The sequence below is a fragment of the Odocoileus virginianus genome, chromosome 22 (assembly GCF_023699985.2).
Source record: "Odocoileus virginianus isolate 20LAN1187 ecotype Illinois chromosome 22, Ovbor_1.2, whole genome shotgun sequence".
NCBI classification, from domain to species: Eukaryota; Metazoa; Chordata; class Mammalia; order Artiodactyla; family Cervidae; genus Odocoileus; species Odocoileus virginianus.
Genome location: NC_069695.1, coordinates 13157835 through 13181554, shown reverse-complemented (window position 1 = coordinate 13181554; position 23720 = coordinate 13157835). Strand labels below are relative to the sequence as shown.

Below are 23720 nucleotides of genomic sequence, written 5' to 3'. Positions count from 1 at the left end.
TATATCAGCAATCCCCCGCCCTGCCTACTGTCCCCTGTTACAGCTTACACTGGTATGGTATGTTTGTTGCACTTGATGAGTTGATTTCGATATATTATTAGTAAAGTCTGTAGTTTACGTCAGAGTTCACTTTTGTGTCGTGTAGTTCTATGAGTTTTGACAAAGGCATGATGTCATATATCCACCATTGTAGTATTGTACAGAATAGCTTCTCTGCTCTAAAAATCTCTTGTGCCCTACCTATCAGTGCCCCCACCCACCTCCAGCAACCTAGACACATGCTTCTATTGTGTCATTTAGCTAGATATTTTTCACATTGTGTATTTTAAAAAAGTTTATTAACCAAGCTACCCAGTTCATGGGATACTTGCCCTTTCCCCTTCAGGTTTGAGGATGGTGTAGGCCTTTTAATAAGATTTCTGAAGTCCCACTGCTGCGCACAAAGATAACATTCTTACTCCTCAGTTTTCCTTCCCTCAAAATAAAGGTTTTGCATTTACCTGGCTGACTTGTACTCAACTGTCTTTCCTGAGGTGATTGGGAAGCATTTGAGTTTGGCCACTTACCTCATTTAAAAATGTGCGAGCATTGGAGAAGGAAATGGCAAGCCACTCCAGTACTCCCGCCTGGAGAATTCCATGGACAGAGGAGGCTGGCGGGCTGCAGTCCATGGGGTCACATGACTGTGTGACTAGAAAAAAAAAGTCTGTGCACTTACAATGAAGACTGCTCATATGCTGGGTGTTGGGAGAGGAGGAGAGACTACAAAGTATCTGAAGGCCCCTCTTTTTAATTTATTTTTTATTTTATTTTGACTGGTGCACTGCGTGGCATGTGGGCTGTTAGTTCCCCAATAAGGGATCAAACCCTCACCCCCTGCATTGGAAACTCGGAGTCTTAACCGCAGGTCCACAGGGAAGTCCCTGAAGGCTACTCTTTAGAGTTTCCTTTCCTTTTAATTTTCAGCCTGGAAGAAAATATTCAGGTTTCAGGGTTAGGGCTGAACACTTGAGTTAAAGCAGTGGTTCTCACTTGGAGAACCACTGAGAGAACATCTGACAACGTCTGGAGTCCTCCTGAGTGTTGTACTGGCGTCCGGTGGGAAGAGGCCGGGACGCTGCTGAACGCCCTTCAGGTGCACAGGACAGCCACGAATGTCGATCAGGCCCCAGGGGAGAAACCTTTCCTTAGAGCGCAAAGAACCAGCCGGCTGCTGGTCTTTTCCCAGAAGACTGAATGAGCATCTCTTCCTCTGATAAACATCATAGCTGTCCGTGAAATAGGAGATCTACTGTAGCTGAGAGTCTTGTAACCCTAGTGTTGAGGTAGGAAGGCAAGCTGAAGAGGGTAGAGGAGGCTGGGATGGAACTGAGAGCTGATGCTTGTTTCTCTGATCTGTGCCAGCAGCAGCTATTTTAAATAAATCTGGCGCCCTCCCAAGGGGAATGACCGTTCTAGAGACCTTCAGGAATTTTTCTTTTAAGCTCTAAGGGAAGTAGTATTAGGGTCCCCCTTTTACATTTGAAGAAACTGAGGCTTAGGGGCGTCTAGGAGCTTGCTGGAAGTCTCCTAGCTCTAAGTGGGGGCACTTTGCAGGCCTGTCTCGCCCCCAAAGTCTTTCAGGGTCTGATTCCTCTGCTCCGGTGTGGAGGACTTGTTTTTGTTTGAGGATTACCTCAGGAAAATCAAAATGTATGTGGGGCATATTTTTTGAGTTTTTAAAAAAATAGATGGCTTTTTAAAGTCAGAAAATGAAATCTCTGCAAATGTATTGAAGCATTCTTTTGTTATTGAAAGATTTGAATTTTTATCATGGGAGTTTTTTTTTTTTTTGGCCAAAATTTCAAAGGCATCCTTTTTGGTGATGGATTATAACACAGCATTTTTAAAAAACTTTTAATCTTATATTGGAGTATAGCCGATTAACAAAGTTGTGATAGTTTCCGGTGAACATCGAAGGGGACTCAGCCCTATGTTATACGTATCTCCAATCTCCCCAGACTCCTCACCCCTCCAGGCTGCCACATAACACTGAGCGGAGATCCGTGTGCCGTGCAGTAGTTCCTTGTTGGTTATGCATTTTAAATATAACAGTGTGTACATGTCCATCCCAAAGTCCCAGATTATCCCTTCCCGCCCTCCCGCCTAGCAGCCATAAGTTCGTTCACTAAGCTAACACAGGATTTAAAAATTCTTTTTGTTTATTGACTTATTTACTTTTGGCTGCATTGGGTCTTCATTGCTTTGGGAGGGCTTCCTCTAGTTGCGGCATGCAGGGGATACTCTCTGTTACGGTTCATGGGCTTTTCATGAAGGTGGCTTCTCTTGTTGCAGAGGAGGCTTCAGTTGTTGCGGTACACGGGCTCAGTAGTTGTGGAGCATGGGCTTTGTTGCTCCATGGCACGTGAAATCTTCCCGGAGCAGGGATCAAACCTGAGTCCCCTGCATTGGTAGGCAGATTCTTATCCCACTGTGCCACCAGGGAAGTCCCAACAATTTTTTTTTTTTTTAACAGCATTTTTGAAAAAACTTTGTTACTGAATAATATGATTTCTCCCTTGGATTAACCACATTAGATCTTTAATGACAAAATGTGGCCTTTCTCATAATACCTTAACTTCACAATTTTGGAAATGGCCTTTTTTCTCATGGTAAACAGGATGAACATGGTAAACATCACTGCAGATGGTGACTGCAGCCATGAAATTAAAAGACGCTTACTCCTTGGAAGGAAAGTTATGACCAACCTAGATAGCATATTAAAAAGCAGAGACATTAATTTGCCAACAAAGATCCACTTAGTCAAAGCTTTGGGTTTTCCAGTAATCATGTATCGATGTAAGAGCTGGACTGTAAAGAAAGCTGAGTGCTGAAGAATTGATTCTCTTGAACTGTGGTGTTGGAAAAGACTCTTGAGAGTCCCTTGGGCTGCAGGGAGATCCAACCAGTCCATCCTAAAGGAGATCAGTCCTGGGTGTTCATTGGAAGGACTGATGTTGAAGCTGAAACTCCAATACTTTGGCCACCTGATGCGAAGAACTGACTCATTTGAACAGACCCTGATGCAAGGGAAAGTTGAAGGCGGGAGGAGAAGGGGACTACAGAGGATTAGATGGCTGGATGGCATCACTGACTAGGTGATGGACATGAGTTTGAGTAAACTCCAGGAGTTGGTGATGGACAGGGAGGACTGGCATGCTGCGGTCCATGGGGTCGCAAAGAGTCGGACACGACTAAGCGACTGAACTGAACCATGATGAACTGCGTCATCTTTAAAAAACATTTCTCAGTCTACTTACTTTGAAACACACAGTTTTATCAGACACTTCTCTTTTTGGTGTTGGGGGTTTAAATTTTATTGAGAAAATGGTTCATTCTTTCCACATCATCACCAGTCTCTGGCCAGAGAAATGAATCCCTGGCCCCCACACCTAGTTGGCAGGCAGACCAATCAGGTGATGCTCAACTACTAAATCTCTATGTCCCCACGTAGCAAGGGAGTGAACACCAGAGCCGGAGAAGGGCAACTGATGAGCCAGGCAGTCTGCATGTGGCAGTGGATTGCTCTGCACTTTTCACCCTTCATTGATGGAAAGCACTTCCAAGGGCAGCATAATGCCAAGTGTCTGCTGTAAAACCAGGGCTGGCGGGTTGGTGTGGTAGGAAGGGCTTGCAGGATAGAAACACAGACTCAGGAGCCAGTATTGTTGTTGCTGTTCAGTCACTAAGTCACGTCCAACTCTTTGTCACCTATGGGCTGCAGCATGCCAGGCTTCCCTGTCCTTCACTATCTCTGGAGTTTGCTCAAACTCATGTCCATTGAGTCAGTGATGCCATCCAATCATCTCATCCTCTGTCACTCCCTTCTCCTGATGCCCTCAATCTTTCCCAGCATCAGGGTCTTTTCCAATGAGTCAGCTCTTCGCATGAGGTGGACAGCGTATTGGAGCTTCAGCTTCAGCATCAGTCCTTCCGATGAATATTCAGGGTATGTTTCCTTTAGGATTGACTGGATTGACTGGTTTGATCTCCTTGCTGCCCAAGGGGCTCTCAAGAACCTTCTCCAGCACCACAATTCGAAAGCATCAGTTCTTCAGTGCTCAGCCTTCTTTATGATCCAACTCTCGCATGACGACTGAAAAAACCATGGCTCTGACTATAAGACCTTTGTCGGCAAAGTGATATTTGCTTTTTAATACTCTGTCTAGGTTTGTCATAGCTTTTCTTCCAAGGAGCAAGCTTTTTTTTTTTTAATTTCATGGCTTTAGCTACCATCTGCAGTGATTTTGGAGCCCAAGAAAATAAAATATGCCACTGTTTCCACTTTTCCCCCATTTATTTGCCATGAAGTGATGGGAACGGATGACATGATCTTGGTTTTTTGAATGTTGACTTTTAAGCCAGCTTTTTTACTCCCCTCTTTTACCTTCATCAAGAGGCTTTGCCTTGATGGAGGAGCCAGTCTGCCTTGGTTCAAATGCCCACTCTACTCTTTGCTAACCAGTGACCTTGGTCAATTTACTTACTTTCTTTGTCCCTCAGTTCCCTTGCTTGTAAAATGGAGTAATGGGAGATAATGAGTGTCAGGCACATGTTTTTATTATGAGGATTAAATATATGACATGCTTAGAGTAGTGCCTGACACCAAGTGAACATATTTGAGTCTTTCTTACTTTTACTGTGGAGTAGGTACGAGCTGGATTTTAGTCTTCTAATACACAGCCTGGTTCAGCGAAGGACTTAAAGCAGTTAAAATTGTGGGTTTGGTCCATTTTTCATTACCTTTTGATAAAAATCTCAGCTCTATTCAAAAAACTGAGCTAAATTACCTGAAGACAGTGTTTGCTAAGTGCCTGGAACTCTACGGCAGTCGTTCTGCAGAATGTTAATTGATATGACTTCAAATGAGCTTTATGGTCAAGTAAGCCTGGCAAACACTGGGTTCAGTTTAGTCGCTCAGTTGTGTCCGACTCTTTGCGACCCCATGAGCCACAGCACGCCAGGCTTCCCTGTCCATCACCAACTCCCAGAGTCCACCCAAACCCATGTGCATCGAGTCGGTGATGCTATCCAACCATCTTGTCCTCTGTTGTCCCCTTCTCCTCTTGCCCTCAGTCTTTTCCAGCATCAGGGTCTTTTTCAATGAGTCAGCTCTTCGCATTAGGTGCCCAAAGTATTGGAGTTTCAGCTTCAACATCAGACCTACCAATGAACACCCAGGACTGATCTCCTTTAGAATGGACTGATTGAATCTCCTTGCAGTCCAGGGCACTCTCAAGAATCTTCTCCAACACCATAGTTCAAAAGCATCAATTTTTTGGAGCTCAACTTTCTTTAGAGTCCAACTCTCACATCCATACATGACCACTGGAAAAACCATAGCGTTGACTAGATGGACCTTTGTTGACAAAGTAATGTCTCTGCTTTTTAACATGCTGTCTAGGTTGATCATAACTTTTCTTCCAAGGAGTAAGCGTCTTTTAATTTCATGGCTGCAATCACCATCTGCAGTGATTTGGGAGCCCCCAAAAATAAAGTCAGCCACACTGTTTCCTTTGTTTCCCTGTTTATTTGCCATGAAGTGATGGGACTGGATGCCATGATCTTAGTTTTCTGAATGTTGAGCTTTAAGCCAACTTTTTCACTCTCCTCTTTCACTTTCATCAAAAGGCTCTTTAATTCTTCACTGTCTGCCATGAGGGTGGTGTCATCTGCATATCTGAGGTTATTGATACTTTTCCCAGCTATCTTGATTCCAGCTTGTGCTTCCTCCAGCCCAGCGTTTCTCATGATGTACTCTGCATGTAAGTTAAATAAGCAGGGTGACAAGATACAGCCTTGACGTACTCCTTTTCCTATTTGGAACTAGTCTGTTGTTCCATGTCCAGTTTTAACTGTTGCTTCCCGACCTGCATACAGAGGCAGGTCAGGTGGTCTGGTATTCCCAACTCTTTCATTTTCTACAGTGTATTGTGATCCACAGTCAAAGGCTTTGGCTTAAACTGGGTTAAACAGGCTCCTTTATTTCCTGACTTCTCAGGTCTTCTAATTTACATACAATGGGAATATCTATGCTAAAGTCACAGTATTTATGGCTTTGCAAACCAATTTGCAAACCAATTTCCTCAGGCCATCTTTAGAGACTAGTTTTTCATGGAACACTCTGAGAAATGCTGCCTTCACAGATTCACTGACCCTTATAAACCTGAACTCACCTTGTAAGACCCCAACATCATGAGCATTGTATTAGTAGATGCTTGATAAGTGTTACTTGAAAGCCATTGAGAAACTTACTAGCAGGTAGATGGGTGAAATAATTGGAAAGAAAGACACAGCCAGTCACACAGATAATTAGTAGGTTTTTTGTTGTTGTTGTTGTATTCTCAAAACTGTATCAGAAAGGAGAACTGTGAAAACAAAAAGACAAAAGTCTCATAGCTATCCTTTCTCCCGCAGGTGCTATTACGGCCTCAAGAATTGACTGTTTACAAAGCATGCATTTCCCCTTTCTGCCACGAGATGGCCTCTTGCATCTGTAATTGATAAAACTTATGCTAAAGTTGATCATTTCCAGAGACCTGCCGGGAAAGGGAGAAATGAATGAATTATCAAGTTGAAAAATGTTTAAGGACATATTAGTGTCACAAAAGTAGACCTGCCTTTAATGAAAAACTGAGAGGATTAATTTTTGTATATTAAAATAAATAGTTAGAGAAAGCTTTGTAGGGAAGGTGATATGAGCTGGTCTTGAAAGATGTATAGAATGTGGATAGACAGCTGTGATGGACAAGGGCGTTTTAGACGGGGCCACAGAGCCAGAAGGGGCAGGGCGTAAGTGAACCACTGGGTAAGCAAAGAGCAGAGTTCAAATGCATGAGGGAGAGTTAGGGAGAGCAGGCCGTGAGGGGTCACGGCTGCGGTTCCTCTAGCTCTGCGCGTGCATCTCCGCTGGCGTGCCTGTTACCAGCCTCTCATCTTTCTTACTGTGTCTTTCTCCTTACTGCTCACATCTCTTTTTAAAGTCCTGTCCTGTCACTCTGTTGGTTAAGAACTTCCAGTAGCTTCTCCTACCAACTCTGTTAAATTCAGACCTCATTCAAGCCCAAATAGTGGAATAGGAACACATAGACATAGCTCTGGGGACTTCCCTGGTGGTCCAGTGGTTAAGACCTTGCACCCCCAGTGCAGGGAGTACAGGTTCAATCCCTGGTGGGGGAACTGTGATCCCACATGCCCCATGGAATGGCAAAAAAAAAAAATCCTATTTCTCTGATCAATTAGTTTAGGAAATATGATGCCTGCCATCATCTATTGTTACCATTTTTAAGCCAAACTATGATCCTGGAAAGTGTTCAGAATGTGATGTCAGGAAAGCAATCTTTATATATAGGCAATCTCTAATGTATGTTCCCATCTTTTCTTTTTTTTTTAAACGAATATATATTTGTAAGTGTATGTGTATTTCGTCATTTTAAAATGTTTGGAAAGAGGGAAAATGTTAACATTGTCTCTGAGTAGTGCAATTTTCTTTTGGCTTTTCTATATTTTCTAATTTTTTCTTACATGAGCGTGTATTACAGCATAATAAACAAAAAATTATTCATAAGAATGGATTTAGTTTTTTTCTATGTGAAATGGAGATTAAGACATAGGATAGGAAAAAAAAAAAAAAGACATAGGATAGAAGCCTGATGAGCCATTAATAAGAATAGAAGCTGACCGACCTGATCAATTGACGTTTGCAAATTCTTTAAAATAAGCAAGGTACTGGAAATAGTCATGGCAACCTCTTTTAAGAAAGTTTAGTCCTCTGACTGATCTGAATCTGGAACACAGAAGGAAGCATAATAAAAAAAGAAAGTTTTCTCCTCTATATGTTCCCAGGTTTGAAATCAAAGAGAAATAACTCTAACTGGGGTCCTTAATCTGAGGTCCTTGAATGAGTTCCTGAAATTATATGCTAATTTGTACGTATTTGCACGTTTTTCAGGAGAGAGTTTTTGGTTTTAAAAAGAGGCTGAGGACTCAGATGAAAACCAGAGAGTTTTTCCACTTTCGGAGGATTGTGAGACAAGGAGCTTGCTTTTATTGCTAAGACCACTTAACTCAGACAGCCTTATGACTGAGCAGGTTACAATGAGTGAGGGCCCCATGGTGACGACACTACATGTATAGAGAAGAACCTGGTGGTGTAATCTGTGATCAATGAAGAAATTATCAGAAATAATACATCCAAGTAGATGACATTTTCTTATACTAAATTTCCTTAGTGATGTCAATCAACAGATTTTTGGAATGCCCTTCAGAGCACATGACATATTCTTTTGAGTTGCTTCAATGATGGTAAACCTTTGCCTGTTGTGGTTAAACTGGGGTTTTATCAATTGTCATAAAATGTTACCTAAAATGAATACTAGTAAATAAAGAAGTAAGCAAGTTGGGCAAATAACTGTCTTTGGCTAAACATGAATAAAAGTAAATTACAAGACATTTTCTTAGTTGCTTTACTTATTTGACTTTTAAGTACTTCCAAAATGTATTCTTACTTTTTATTTATATATTTACTTGGCCATGCTACGTCTTAGTTTTGGCACCTGGAATCTTCCATCTGCGTTGAGGCATATGGGATCTTTAGTTGTGGCATATGAACTCTTAGCTGCAGCATGTGGGATCTAGTTCCCTGACCAGGGATCAAACCCAGGCCCCCTGCATTGGGAGTGCAGAGTCTTAGCTGCTGGACCACTAGGGAAGTCCCCAAAATGTTTTGAAAGACAGTATTTGGATATACTTAACCTATGTGGTGGAGCTACTTCCTATATAGGCAAACCTCGTATATTCTAGTTTTTGTTTAATGTACTCTTTAATATACGCTTACTGTTTGTATTGAGTTTCTTTGGACTTTGCCTTTATTCTTTTTACCTAGAGTTAATTTTTTTTCTTTCTTTTGTGAAATGGCCAGATATATTGATGCAGCCAATGCTTTGGAGCAAGAAACTAAAATGGGGTTACGACGCTTTCAAGTTTGTGACAACGTTGATCTTGAAACTATTTTGATGGAATATGAGAGCTATTATTTTGTAAAATTTCAGAAATACCCCAAAATTGTCAAAAAGGCATCAGACACAGGTACATGGCTATTTTCTAGAAGTAAGGCGCTATCTCATCTTTAAGTTCTGTGTGTCTTCCTCATTTTATTCCCAGATAGAGGATGTCCCCCACCCTACACTGAAAGAATAGACCAGAAGGATTCTGTAGCCTCTTTTAGATCCAGTGCAGACAATTTAAACATGATCGTCTGGTCACTGATGTCCCTTTTTGTCCTGTCAGCGTTTGCCTGAGGACTGTATGATTTAGGGCAATGTAAACAACCCCAGCATGTCACAGGTACTTTTTAGAAGATCAACATTACTCTCATTTCTTTAGAGATGGAAAGAGCTGTTGGAAGACAATAAATGACAGAAGACTTTTTTTTTTCTTGTTGGGAAGACCTATTATCTATCTTGAAAATAACATGAAAATGAGTATTGGTGAGGCTAATAGCTCATGTATAGATAATGAAATGCTTTTGAAAGCCATCAATCCAGATAATGATCAATATAATGCAAAGACCCAGTATAGGTTAGCAGTCAAGGAGGCTGGCTTGAGGAAAGATCTAAAGTTAGGGCCCTGTGTTTTGTAGTGACATTGACTTAGAAGTCTGTAAGTGGGGGAAGTAATTATAAACCAAGGGAGATCATTGTCCTGTTTACAAGGAACTTGTTAAGCCACAGACTTTAACATTTCATGTAGGGACCAGGAAACCAAAAGGAACGTCAATTAAAAATAGCCAGGGCTGAATCACAGTGCTGGAAGGGGTCCGAGAGAGAGATTTAATCTGCGCTCTGTTCCAGTACAGTGTTCGTAGCTCTACATCCTCGGCTGGTTATTGGATCTGAGTTTTGGCAGAAAAAAGCAGAGACTCCTAACCACTGGGCCACCAGGATTATTACTGACATGACTTGATTTTAATGCTAGTTCTATCTTGGAACCATACTCTCCTGGGGTATTGAACACAATGTCTTTAGTTTAAGGTAAACGGGCAGGATTTGACTGAGAAGTGTTCCATTCTGGTGTCCCAGAAAGTGAAAGTGAAAGTGTCAGTTGCTCAGTTGTGTCCAGTTCTTTGCGACCCCACGGACTGTAGCCCGTCAGGCTCCTCTGTCCATGGAATTCTCCAGGCAAGAATATTGGAGTGGTGGCCATTCCCTTCTCCAGGGGATCTTCCCAACCCAAGGATCGAACCTGGGTCTCCTGCACTGCAGGCAGATTCTTTACCGTCCGAGCCATGTCCCAGGGACCACAGCGAAATAGTGTCAAGTTCATGAAAACTTAATGAAATAGTAACTATAAAGCAGCCCACACTGGAGTGCCACCGAGTCTGTGGTCTCCCAATACATTTAATATCTTCTGAGGCCTTTGGGGGTCTTTGTGTGGAAATGCTTGGGAAGCATGGGCTTCTTTCTTTTTGCTGGTAATTCCATTCCTCTCTAGATGAGAATAGCTTACAGTTTCTGCAAGTAGCACAAATTTTAAGAACAATGTAAAAGGACAGACATACCTGAAAAATCACTTTCTCTTAAAAACTTAAATTTTCTTCTCCTCTTGATGTTTGTTTTGCCACAGCAGAAAACAATTTACCTCAAAGAAGTGGAGGGAAGACCAGAAGGTAAAGTAAATGGTAATTCGTCTTGACCACCTCAACCCTTAAGAGTTTGTGGGATCTGTTTCTGGAAGATTCGCCAGTGCGGCTCCATGTCTGCAGACCAGCAATATCAAACCATGGTCCTGTGACCCTGGGGGCCCAGCCATGGGCTCCCCTCATGTTACAGAGGGCCAGGATGTGGACCAATGTCTGTCGGCTCTCTGCTTTTACAACCAAGAATTGCATCCGCCGATGCGTTGTCTTTCTAGGCTAGGTGGTATGAAAAGTATGGACCTTAAGAGACCAAAAGATCCAGGTTCAATTCCCGGCTCTGCCACTTACAAGCTTGATGCAACAGTCTTGACACATAGTGAGTTCCCAGAACATAGTGAGCACCTCCCCAGAAATATTTTTCCTTTTCAAATCATAAAGGTCATTTCTCTGTGTACCCCAGATCACATGTCCTGACAGTCTGGAGGGAATCAGGTCTTTCTCGTCCTCTCTTTTTCTCACACTCACCTTACATTTCCTTCTCCAGCTTCTCAAATCCCAGTCTCATTTGGGAGTCGTGGTATCTGACTGGAGCCCCTCTGTCTCCTGACTCTTCTGGGTTGACACAGAAGAGGGTCAGCCTCCCTTGCCTCAGTGTCCCCCATGTTCCTCTTATCCTACTCCGGGCCACACGCCTGTCAGCAGAGCCTGTTCACAAAGTGCCCAGGTCCACACAGCTATGGGGCATCAAGGCCTGTGGCTCTTTGCTATTACAGGAAAGCCCAGGCCTCAGGGGAAAGTGGCAGTGGGCTTCCAGTAGAGACCACACAATCACTCAGGCTGTGAGCAAATTAAAAAAAAAAAAAAATCTTAGGACACAATTAAAAGAAGAAGACTTAGATTGTGATCGTAGGTAGCTCATTGGACCTTTGGGAGCTTTCGTGAGCCCCACAAGTCCCTTGTCCACAGCCTGAGAAGGAAGGGACTAAGACGCCTGCCTCATCTTTTATACGTGAAGACCTTTGGTGTCGTTTAAAGAAGAGCGGCGGACCCGAGCCTACTTCACTGTGACAGTCACGGGGACCCTCAGCCCGAGGCTACCTTCGCTTTTGTGCAGTTCTTTCCGAACAGTCTCTTTGTTTTCACCCAAGTGTTCTTCTTTCCTTTATAGTTTCCATAAAGCTAGTCAGACTCTGGTAATAAATGATAACTGCTTGTGAACAGAAACAGTGCGGAGCATTTTAAGAGGCAGCTTTGGAATGCGTGAGGAAACCTGATTGCTTTTCAGCCACAGGGTCATCCCTGGAACTTCCTCAGCACTCTGTATCTGGCAGAATGCTCTGGGAGCAAATGTCTGGAAGCACCTTGCTCCTTTAGGCCTGGAGCAGGGTGGCATGGGGCAGCCGGGGGTTTCTTCAGCTCCTCTCTGGGTAGCTGTTTATACACGGCAACCATCGAGGTTGGGTGGCAAATTGTTGGTGTCAAGGAAGATAACTAGAAAAGTGATGCATGGCATTTGTGTATAGTCTTATACTCTGAGTAGTTATTGAAATGAGAGCTTGTGTCATGAGAGGAGGCGGTGGACCCTCTAGCCCTGCCTTAGACCTGGGGGGTAGACTGATGATGGACAGGGCCAGGCTGGACTGGGTGGGAGGATGGTCCAGATGGATTTGTGCCTGCAGATCTTTCCAGAACTCTCTTTCAATGCACTGTGTGAAAAAAAATAAAATAAATGCATTGTGTGAGGTGTTTGCGATCTCAGATTCAGTCAACAGGATTTCCTCCAAGGTCTTTGTTCCCTGCCCTAGGGTGATGACCGACAGTTGTCAGAATCTTCCCAAGATCAACCAGCAGAGGCCGCGGTCCAGAACCACCGTGGGAAAGCCTGGGGACGCCAGGCCCCTTCACACGGAGCTTCCTAAACAGGTCGGGACGGCTTTGCTTGGCGCTAGTACCATTGCAGGTGGCTGAGACACAGCCCCAAGGAAGTAGTCACATTTATTCATCGAGGACAGTTTGATTTTGTTCAGTTACAGAGTTTCTTCCAGCACTTGGAAGGAGGACTCCTTCCTGTCCACAAACTTTCGGCTGGTCTGAGTGCTGGGCGACAGACAGGCCTTGAGGGGTGACTCCTAGGCCCAGTCAGAGCAGGAGGGCCTGGTTCCCAAAAGGCTCGGTCTTCCCCTTGAGGAAGCTGGAGGTGCCAGCTCTTCCTGTCCCACAGGGTGTTCCTGGGATCCTAGGTGTAGGTCGGGGTAGTCTTGGTGTGGCTGGGCACACATGGTGGGTCGCTTTCTGGGGAAAGAGAGAGAGAGCCCGGCAGGTGAGTGAAACCCATGCTGAGAACCTTTGGTTCAGGACCAAAGCATACCAACCAGGTTTAAAGGAAAGAGAACCAATGGAAATGGTGAAGAGGAATGGGAAGAATGCATGTCAAAGCTGTCCGGGGGGATAGACAGTCATTATCTCACAAGTCAGTTGGTCAGAGGGAATCTCTTATCTTCAAGGGGGTTGTGTAGTCCTGGCCATTGCAGACAGGCTCAGGTGGAAGCTAGGTAAAGCGGGAGGGATGCATCATCCCACAGGAGGCTGGCTGACTGTTGACTCTGCCTCGTTTCCAAACTCAGCCACCCCTGGCCACAAACACCTCTGATCCCAGGAAAAAAGACAGGTCTGTGAGTGGAGATGGGTGGAGGGCCAGCTATTTCTTCCGCTGTTTGTGGGGCTTAGAGCCCGTGGCTTCCTGGGACAGCTCCTTCCACCCAGCACAAGCAGAATTTATTCGTCTTATTGGATCTTCACAAAAGTGGCGGAATCACACATGGAGGTCCCCATTTGCAGAAGGATTTGGGACGACAGGACAGGCAGCTGCAGCCAGCATCTCAAAGTTGCTTTCTGTTGCTGACTTCTCACTGTCTTCCTTTTTCTCCAGGAGGTTGTCAATCACACTCACAAGGAGAGTGCTGACTTCGGCTTAAGTATCTCTGGAATCAACAAAGGTAGTGGAGAAGTAAACGTCCGTCCACAAAAAGTAAGTGGGACTCATGAACTGAACACTGAATGGGGAATTTCCCTTTTCTTTTTGAAAATGAAAAATTTTGAGTGTTACATTTATCAAACAGATAGGGTAATATGTGATGATCAAAGTTTGGCTATGGGGTGAACTGGGAAGAGATGGGCTGAGGATGAAACCCTGAGGTCCTGGACCAGGTCTCCCTTCTGGATGGGTGGACTTGAATGAGTGGCTCCATCTCCAAGGGGCTCAGTTTCCCATTTGTAAATTGCGGAGTTTGGGAGAGGTGGCTTGGTTCCTTTCAGCTTAAAAATCCTGTGATTACAGTGATAGACCGTCCTGCATTATTTAAGAAGTTGTGGCCTCACATTCATTCCTTTCTGCCCTGTCAGTGGGAGCTGACTAGTGGTGTCCCTTTCTCCTTGGAGATACGGCTCCAAATTTGAATGTAATTTCATGTGAACCTCAGTTGATATAAGGTTGATCTTGTCCTCGATAGCTATTTCTACTGCTTTCCTAATGAATTTCATGTCCTGATTCGTACGTAATAGTCTCTGAAACAGAAAAGACCCAGTTTAGGTAGCTGGAGGCTAAAGGTAGGTAAAAATGTGTCACTTGGAAATAAAAAGCAGCATCGACACCAGTGTGCTTCTCTCCACTGTAACTTTGAGGACTGAATTCCGTTCAGTTACCTTTCTTTCTTTGATCGTATGGGACTGCTGACTCACCTCTAGCCAGCTCTTCTCAGGCAAATTAAACTCTGGGTGTGTGTGTCTGGAGGGAAATGGGGAGCATCTCCCTGGAAATCAAGGGGAACTGGCTCCTTTTAGGGCCTCAATTATATGGGTGATGGCTGGAGATGACACATTCCAATCAGTGCCGCCCACAAAAAAGTACTTCCCTGCTCACCGTTACTACCTTCATCACATTTTCCGATCACTTTTGTGCCCAGCAGTGTTGCAGCATTAGTTGCTCTTATGAACATCTCACGTTGATATGCGTGGATATTTCTGATCAGGTCAAGGAAGGGGCTATTTAATCCAACACTTAACCTTTGAAAGAATCTGGCTATAAATTCTGTTTGCAGCAGAAATGCCCTCAGGCTAAACCGTGGAGTTTTTCCCTAGCATTTCATGAGCTGAATAACGGCTTATAGTCAGGGGCCCATCTCCAAAAATGGGTGTTTCATTGCCATCTCAGAGGTGCCCAATCTCAGAGCCCCCAAAGCTCACGATACCCAAGTGCCCCTGCAAATTTACTAGGTGTGTTTTTCTCAAGGCACCAGCTTTGAAGTCAGCCTGCTTAGGTTCAAATCCCACGTCTCACCTTCCTGACTATGCTTCTTGGGCAAGTTTTTAGATCTCTCCAAGCCTCATTTCTCTCATCTGTGAAATGGAAATAATCATAGAGTCCACCTCCAATGTCATAATGAATGGAGAACACATGATAAACACTCAGTAAGTGTTGGCTACTGTTATTGTTATTTAATTTTGACATGTATCCTTGCTTTTTCCTTCTTCCTCTGGGGGGACAGTGGCATCAGAAGAAATTTGGGTATGGCAGACAGATATCTGGGTTTGAATCCTGGTCTTAAGTCCCTTGTTAGCTGTGGGACCCTGGGTAGATCTTTTCGCTTCTCTAGGCTTACCTCCACATCTGTGAAACTAGGATGCCACTCCCGACTAGCAGAAGTGTTACAAGAATTGGCAATAATCCACAGTAGGTGCCTCACATACCTGATTTGTGCCAGGCACTCTCCTGAGTGAAGGTACAGTATAGTCAGTAAATAGGAACTATCATTATTCTTGTGCCAATGAGTTCTTCCCATGTGTGGAATATTTTAAAAGGAGATGATACAGGGGAAGTGGACACGTAGGAAACTGATGGTGCGTCAGGAATTGAAAAATGCTCGGGAATTTTATTCAAGCCAACTTCATTGTGAAAAATTTATTTATAACATGTTTTTTTTTTTTTCCTGGAGTGCCCCAACCTGAGGAAATCATCTTGTTCATTATTAGCATAGCTTCCTCTTAAAGCTTCACTTTCAGTTTACACTGCAGACCATGGTACATAAATGTGTCTTGATTTAATGAAGCTGAGCTATTAAGGATAGTCTCCCCTCCTGTTTTAATGGCCACTGCAATAACTATTACTCCCTTTCAGGGCCCAATCATTGACTTCCGAGGTCTGCTCACAGATGCCATCAAAGGAGCAACCAGTGAACTTGGCTTAAACAGCTTCGACTGTAACCCAGACCCCTCAGTAAGTGGCTAGGATGGGACATTCATCTTGCAAACTGCCAAAATCCAGATGAAATTCTGGAATATAATTTTGAGTCCAGAGGAACCTTGAGATCCAGTTAAAGGTCGCAGCGATCTGCCACCATTTGTGTCATGGAGCTCGTGCCCTGTTTTCCTTCCTAAGTGATGAAGCAATATTGTAACGTGAGGCTTTCTACTCTCATCATCAGGAACGACTGTTGAAACCTCTGAGTGCATTTATTGGCATGAACAGTGAGATGCGAGAATTGGCAGCCGTGGTGAGCCGGGTAAGATCTGATACTCAATTCACAAATTTACGGAGGCAGACTGGGGCTCCAGGAGCATTGTGGGCTGCTTCTTTTATTAATAACAATAAATATGATCATTTATTTATAAAGTGCCCCCACTTGCGAAAGCACTCATATTGTTTAGAGGCACAATAATGCATGATGAATAAATTATAGAATCATAAAATTACAATACAAAAAGCCCACCATCTCACTATAGAGGCCAAGAAAACCCAAAGAGAAAAGGACTTAGAAAGGAAGGGACAGGTGAAAGGTTTTAGAGCTAAGCCAAGAGTTAAGGAAAGAAAGCCTCTTAGAGAAGGAGAGAGCACGTTTGTGTTTTGTTTAAACAGTCTAAGCCTAGAAATAGAGATGTTGGGAGTCTGGTTTCATAATTGGAAATTTTCATGAAGAAACAGATTAGTAGGGAAGATCCTACCATCCACACGACTGATTTTTTTCAAGCTTGGTCCCCCAGGACCTAAAGGCAGTGAAATCTAGTGGTTGATGACACAAGCTCAGGAATAGATTGACCTGGATTTGATTTCTAGATCCTCCTCTTCTTACTCTGTGACTTGGGGCAAGTTCCTTGGTAACAGAATAGATTCCTGAGTTACAGGAGATTTTTCTAATCTCCAGTGATCTCATATTTAATGAAAGACTGAAACCTAGGCAGGCTCCTTCCTGGATGTTTAAAATGATGCAAAAATTGCACAGCTGCTCTGAGGTCGTTAAGGTCCTCCAGGTCTCCATTTAGCCCAGCAGGGTGTCCCCTGCATGCCTCTGATGTGTCAGGCATGTGCTGGCAGCTGGAAACACAAAGGTGAACGGTAGCTGGAAAGGATCTGTATCTTCTTAGGGAAGAAGAGACACAGGAAATAGCCCGTGAGAAAGAGCAGAAGAGGGCAGGGCGTGGGGCAGGCGTTCTGGACAGAGGTGCAGACAGTGAGTTGTAGTACTTACGCTGCAGTCCTGGGGAGCCAACTGAAACGCCATAAGAAATGGTGAGAGATGGGACTGGAGAGTGAGGCCAGGGTTCCTGCGTGTAAGGGCGCTGTGGACGGTACCCGAGGCTAGAGACAGTACTCCATCTCCAGGAGATGGAGAATCTCTGAAAGGCGTCCATCAGGAGAATGGGATAATCATGTGCTTTTAGACAGCTTGTTCTAATGACAGTGTGGAAGGCCATCAAAGAAATGGAGATTGGAAAACCAGCTCAGAAGTCATCAGTGAGACGATGAGGAGTTGAGCCAGGCTGCGGTAATTAGGATGTATAAGAGAGCAGAGAAAAATATTGTTATACCCCCAAATCAAGGCTTGTTATGTCTTTGCAAAAGCATACTGTGACTAGTGATGATAAAGTTGTGGAGTAGAAGTGGCCTGAAATGATTCCACCTGGAATTCTTTCTACAGTACTGTAAGAGGTAGTCATATGGACTCTGCTTGAAAGCCGACAGGGACAGGGAGCTCACCATCTGCTGAGGCAGTTCTACTGAGTTCTGATAACTTTTGATTGAGATAAGGAGGTACTTCCTATTGGGAAATTATAAACACTACCATGTGGAATTCAGTGTCAGTGCTTGATGAGGACAAGAAATACTGCTGTTACCGATGGATGCCTTGAACTCCAACGAATGCCCACTGTGTGCAAAGCTTTTCCTAAGAAAGTGTGGTAATAAGAACGAGTGACTGGTCCTTTCAAGACGGGGTGGTTCTCCCAAGATTTGGGAAGACTGAGACCTTTGTCATCTCACCCAGGAATGGATCCTACATGTCACGCAGTATCAAAATCACCTGCGTAAAGAGTTTTTCTAAGAAACGTTGTCACCCCTTGTGAAGGGACCTGGGAGGATGGGGGACCGAGTCGGGGCATAACATCTCACCAGCATTTAAAAAATATGTTTTTATGTATTATATATATATTTATTTATTAGGTTGCACCAGGTCTCAGCTGCAGCACACAGGATCTTCATTGCATCATGAGGGAGCTTTTGTTGTAGTGTGAGGGCTCAGCATTTGCGACACTTGGGCTTAGTTGGTACTTGGGCTTAGTTGCCCTTTGGCACGTGGGATCTCAGTCCCAGACCAGGGATCAAGCCCACGTCCCCTGCATTGAGAGGGTGATTCTTAACCACTAGACCACCAAGGAAGTCCCTGGTTTTATGTTTTTGAATCATGTGCGTATATCACTTTTAAAAAAATTAAATAAATATAAGATTAGTTTCCAGATTGTTCTGTAGTCACTCAGAATGACTATGGAAGGGAGGCGGGTTTTTTCCTATTTGCTGTAACACTCCAGACACTCAGTCTGCCCAGTACAGATCCACGAGAAGAGCCCTTGAGTGACTGTTCTGAGCATCTGTGAAATTGAAGTTTGGAGACGGCAAGTTAGTTATCAGTAAAAGCTACCTTAATTGATTACCCTCCGTGTTTGCTACGGGGCTCTACTCTGTGGGGGGAAGACTGTGCTTTCACCTGGTTGGTGGCTTCCTTGGATTTTGTAGAAGCAATTGCTCCTGATGGAAGTAGGGAGCAGTCACTAGGGAAAAGGAGAAATTGGTTTCAGAGGAGCATTATCTCTTTTATGTAGCAAATTAGAAAGTGTTTTGAGATCAAGGAGCAGCAGAGAGGCCAGGCACCAGCTAGGAACTATATTTCGGATTAAAAGCTAATGTAATTTGTAGGCATGTTCTGTAGCTTCTTTGATTGCGGTCGTAAATCAGCATGGTTTGTTATTGACTGAAGATAAGTATAGTCCATTGTTCAGAGATTTTTTCTTTTTGGTAAATTTTACTTTGTGTTGTTGCTTAGTCGCTAAGTCATGTCCTACTCTTTTGCAACTCCGTGGACTGTAGCCCACAAGGCTCCTCTGTCCATGGGATTCTCCAGGCAAGAATACTGGAGTGGGTTGCCATTTCCTTCTCCAGGGGATCTTCCTGACCTCAGGGATCAAACTCAGGGATTGAACCCACATCTCCTGCAATGACAGTCGGATTCTTCACTGAGCCACCTGGAAAGCCCTTTATTTTGTGTGTGTGTATATATTTGGAGAAGGAAATGGCAACCCACTCCAATATTCTTGCCTGGAGAATTCCATTGACAGAGGAGCCTGGCAGGCTACAGTCCATGGGGTTGCAAAGAGTCAGACACGACTGAGTGACCAACACTTTCCCTTTCATATATATATATGTACATATATATACACACACACATACATATATATTTTGTATATATAGCTAATATTTTTATATATACATATTTTGAATACATATATATGTATATGTGCATGCATGCATACTAAATCAACTCTTTGTGACCCTGAGGACTGTATTCCACCAGACTCCTCTGCTCATGAGATTCTCCAGGCAAGAATACTGGAGTGGGTTGCCATGCCCTCCTCCAGGGGATCTTCCCGACCCAGGGATAGAACCTGCATCTCTTATGCCTCCTTCAGTGGCAGACAGGAACTTTACAACTAGAGCCACCTGAGAAGCCCATATATGTATATGTATGTATACAAAGCCTTTTTAAAATGTGTATATATATATACACCCCCAGGGAGAAGTAAATGGCAGCCCACTCCAGTATTCTTGCCCGGGAGATCCCATGGACAGAGGAGCCTGGTGGGCTACAATCCACAGGGCCGCAGAGAGTCAGACACAAGTGAAGCAACGTAGCACATACGCGTATACATACATACATATATATTTAATTTGGCTGCGCCAGGGCTTAATTGTGGTATGTGGGCTCTAGTTCCCTGACCAGGGATTGAACCTGGGCCCCTGCTCTGGGAGCCCAGAATCTTAACCACTAGACCCCCAGAGAAGTCCCTAGGAAAAAAATTTTTTTAACCCTAAAAGTACAGTATTATATTATGAATATCTTCAGGGAAAATCACTAAATATTTTCATGGCATCCCTTTGGTGAACTAACCTCAAATTGCACTATGTATATACATATACATACGTATCTGATATGAAAAGTTTTTTTTTTATCACAAACACTCTATGTCCTATTGCAAGTCAAGTATTCTGCTGCTCCTGTGTTTATTACAGCTGTGAAGGAGAACATTAGTTTTAACAGAATGATCAAATGTGCATTGCAGGACATTTATCTCCATAATCCAAATATAAAGTGGAATGACATTATTGGACTTGATGCTGCCAAGCAGTTAGTCAAAGAAGCTGTTGTGTATCCTATAAGGGTAAGGATGGGAGGCCTCTTGGGAGGCCCAATTTCTGTTCATTATTCATGGGGCAAACTCACCTATCAGGAAGAGAAAGACAGGGTGATTTTCTGTTTACAGGTTGACTTTTTTTCTTTTTTTAAATTTAAATATATTAAAAATTTTTTTTACAATGTTGTGTTGGTTTCTGCTGTACGACAGTGTGAATCGGCCATAATTATACATCCATCCCCTCCCTCCCGAGTTTCCCTTCCTTCCCCCCATCCCATCCCTCCAGGTCCTCACAGAGCACGAGACTGGGCTCCCTGGGCTCCACGGCTACTTCTCACCAGCTATCCATCTTACACCTGATAGTGTATGTATGTTGATGCTACTTTTTCCATTTGTTCCACTCTCCCTCCCCCACTGTGTCCACAAGTCCATTCTCTACGTCCGCATCTCCATTCCTTCCCTACAAATAGATTCTTCAGTACCATTTTTTAGATTCTGTATATATGCGTTAATATCCTATATTTTGTGTTTCTCTTTCTGACTTACTTCACTCTGTATAAAAAGCTCTAGGTTCATCTACCTCACTAGAACTGACTCAAATTCATTCTGTTTACGACTAAGTAATATTCCACTGTATATATATATATATACCATATCTTCTTTATCCATTCATCTGTTGAAGGACATCCGGGCTGCTTCCTTGTTCTGGCTATTGTAAATAGTGCTGCTGTGAACGGTGGAATACTGTGTCTTTTTCGATTATGGTTTTCGCATGGTATATACCCAGTTGTGGCATTGCTGGGTCATATGGTAGATTTATTCCTAGTTTTTTAAGGAATCTCCATACTGTTCTCCATAATGGCTGTATCCATTCTCATTTTACATTCCCACCAACAGTGGAGGGTTCCCTTTTCTCCACATCTTCTCCAGCATTTATTGTTTGTAGAGTTTTTGATGATGGCCATTCTGCCTGGTGTGAGGTGATACCTCATTATACTTTTGATTTGCATTTCTCTAATAATTAGTGGTGTTGAGCATCTTTTCATGTGTTTACTGGCCATACATTAACTTTTTGCCTATGTCACAATATTTTGTCAACATGGGAGCACCAAGGCTCTGTCCATTCTAGGCCATTTGAAATCATGTTACATATTGGTTGAAGGCAGGTGTCTTCTCTAAGAGGTAATTTAAGATCTAAGACTCCGTAGTATATATGATTAGTCAGTTACTATCAGCCTGCCTCCCTAAATATGTTTATTATAGTAAAAATACCTGCCATAGGAGAGTGCATCTGACTGTGCGTGGATTTCCCCCCACCTCGCCCCCAGTACTCCCATCGTTGGGGGCTTTGCTTTTGGCTGGTTGTAAAGACTAGACAGCCCATCCAGGGCACCAGCTCGTAGAGCCATTGAGTTGTGCTCTTTGCTTATTCCTGACAAATCTTTGCGCAGAGTGTTTCACTAAACAGGGAGAAAAATAGAAAAATGAGACGCCGTCTTTGGTTTACACCAGTGGCAATGAGGTCAGTGTTGTCCAGTCACTAAGTCACATATGACTTTGCAACCCCATGGACTGCAGCACGCCAGGCTTCGCTGTCCTTCACTATCTCCTGGAGTTTGCTCAAACTCATGTCCACTGAGTCGATGATGCCATCCAGCCATCTCATCTTCTGTCTCCTCATTCTCCTCCTGCCTTCAATCTTTCCCAACATCAGGGTCTTTTCCAGTGAGTTGGTGCTTCGCATCAGGTGACCAAAATATTGGTGTTTCAGCTTCAGCATCAATCCTTCTAATGAATATTCAGGGTTGATTTCCTTTGGGATTGACTGGTTTGATACTAAACAGGAAGAAAAATAAAAAGCAAGACTACATGTTTGGTTTACAGCAGTGGCGATGAATCAGTGTACCATACGGCTTTTGCTGTGTAACAGAACACCCCAACACTTGGTGCCTTAGAACCACAGTCGTTTGCTTGACTGCAGCGGTTCTGTGGGTGGGCGTTTGGGGCTGGGCTCGGCCAGGCCAGCTTGCGCTTTTCCGTATGATGTTGGTTGTGCTCACTCACATGTCTGAGGTATCAGCCAGTCTGGCTGGAGAAGATGGAGAGGCTGGGAAAGCTGGGGTCACCAGGGCATCTGAGGCCTCTCTCTGCCTCTCATCCTCCAGCAGGAGAGCCCAGTCTTGTTCATGTGGTGTCAGTGAGTTCCCAGACAGAAGCAAGAAAGGACCCAATCGCTGAGCCTTTCCCATGTCTCTTTTCATATACCTTATATTTTCAAGTCTCTTCTTCTACTTGCTAATGCCCCACTGGCCAATTTCACAAGGCCAAGTCCAGATTCAAGTGGTGGAGAAATATCCTCTGCCTGTTGATGTAAGGAGCTGCAAATAATTAGTGGCCATTTTTGGTGATCTCCTGCAGTCAGGATTACAAATTTACTTTCTTGAATAACCTATTTATTCTTATACCTGAGCCCTTGCAGCCCCTGATTTTTGGATGCTTCTGTTCGAATGAGACAAAATCAGTCAGTTGGGACTGTCTTTCCTTTCTTCCTTCCTGTGTTCAGACATGTGGGGGAGGAACTACAGTGGTGGTCAGAGTAAGAAGAAAGGCATTCCCTGTTTCCTCTGAGTGGCTCCATTGTCCAAGTCCTCTTGTGCAAAAGGATAGAGCATTCATCGAGACTCTCTGGATGTGTTGTCGCCATGGTATTTGAAGTTCCATATGATGTCAAGATTTTGAATTAGCGTCAGCAAGAAGCTAATAGCTAGTTATAATTTTACTGTTCCTTTTCCTTCTCTCTTGTCCTTTACCAACTCCAGATGGTTTGAATTTGAACTAACAGGAGAGATTCACCAAAGTCCATGCGTGTCCTATTTGGAGTCAGTGTCTCATTATGTATTGTGCATTGCACGTTCTCAGCTTCCAAATCAAGCTTCACCATTATATTGAACTTTTCTCACATACACCTTTCTATATTGGTTTTAAAAAGTTGGCATCTTAAAGAGTGTACCTGCTCCACAACATTCAAAAGACCGCTCGAACTCTGGGGGAAATAACGTTTTGCATGTGAGAAGTGACTACTGCAATGGAGGGGATAGTACCTATACATGCCGTTCTTCTCCTTAAAATAACTGCTCTTTTAAAAAGCAAAAAAATTCGGCCATGTATCCTATCAAGAGTGAAAGTCAAATTGGGATAAATTAAGATACTCGTGTGTGTGTGTGTGTGTGTGTGTGTGTGTGTGTGTGTGTGTATACAGAGAGAGAAAGCCAGTCTTAAAAAAGGAGGGGCTGGCCCAGAGTTGCATGTG

At 43.6% G+C, this 23720-nt stretch overlaps 1 protein-coding gene across 5 annotated transcripts in view; it reads left to right on the top strand.

Annotated features, from left to right (window-relative positions):
- KATNAL2 (katanin catalytic subunit A1 like 2) overlaps window positions 1-23720 on the top strand; it is a 135552-nt gene that overhangs the window by 79481 nt on the left and 32351 nt on the right. For 3 of the 5 annotated variants that reach the window (XM_070452611.1, XM_070452613.1, XM_070452614.1), the window contains 7 exons: window positions 8960-9126; window positions 10663-10705; window positions 12481-12598; window positions 13605-13703; window positions 15849-15947; window positions 16156-16233; window positions 20339-20437. In XM_070452611.1, the coding sequence (XP_070308712.1) occupies window positions 8960-9126; window positions 10663-10705; window positions 12481-12598; window positions 13605-13703; window positions 15849-15947; window positions 16156-16233; window positions 20339-20437 (703 nt within the window). The remainder of the gene's footprint in view (window positions 1-8959; window positions 9127-10662; window positions 10706-12480; window positions 12599-13604; window positions 13704-15848; window positions 15948-16155; window positions 16234-20338; window positions 20438-23720) is intronic. The other 2 variants (XM_070452612.1, XM_070452615.1) reach the window with 2 other exon arrangements.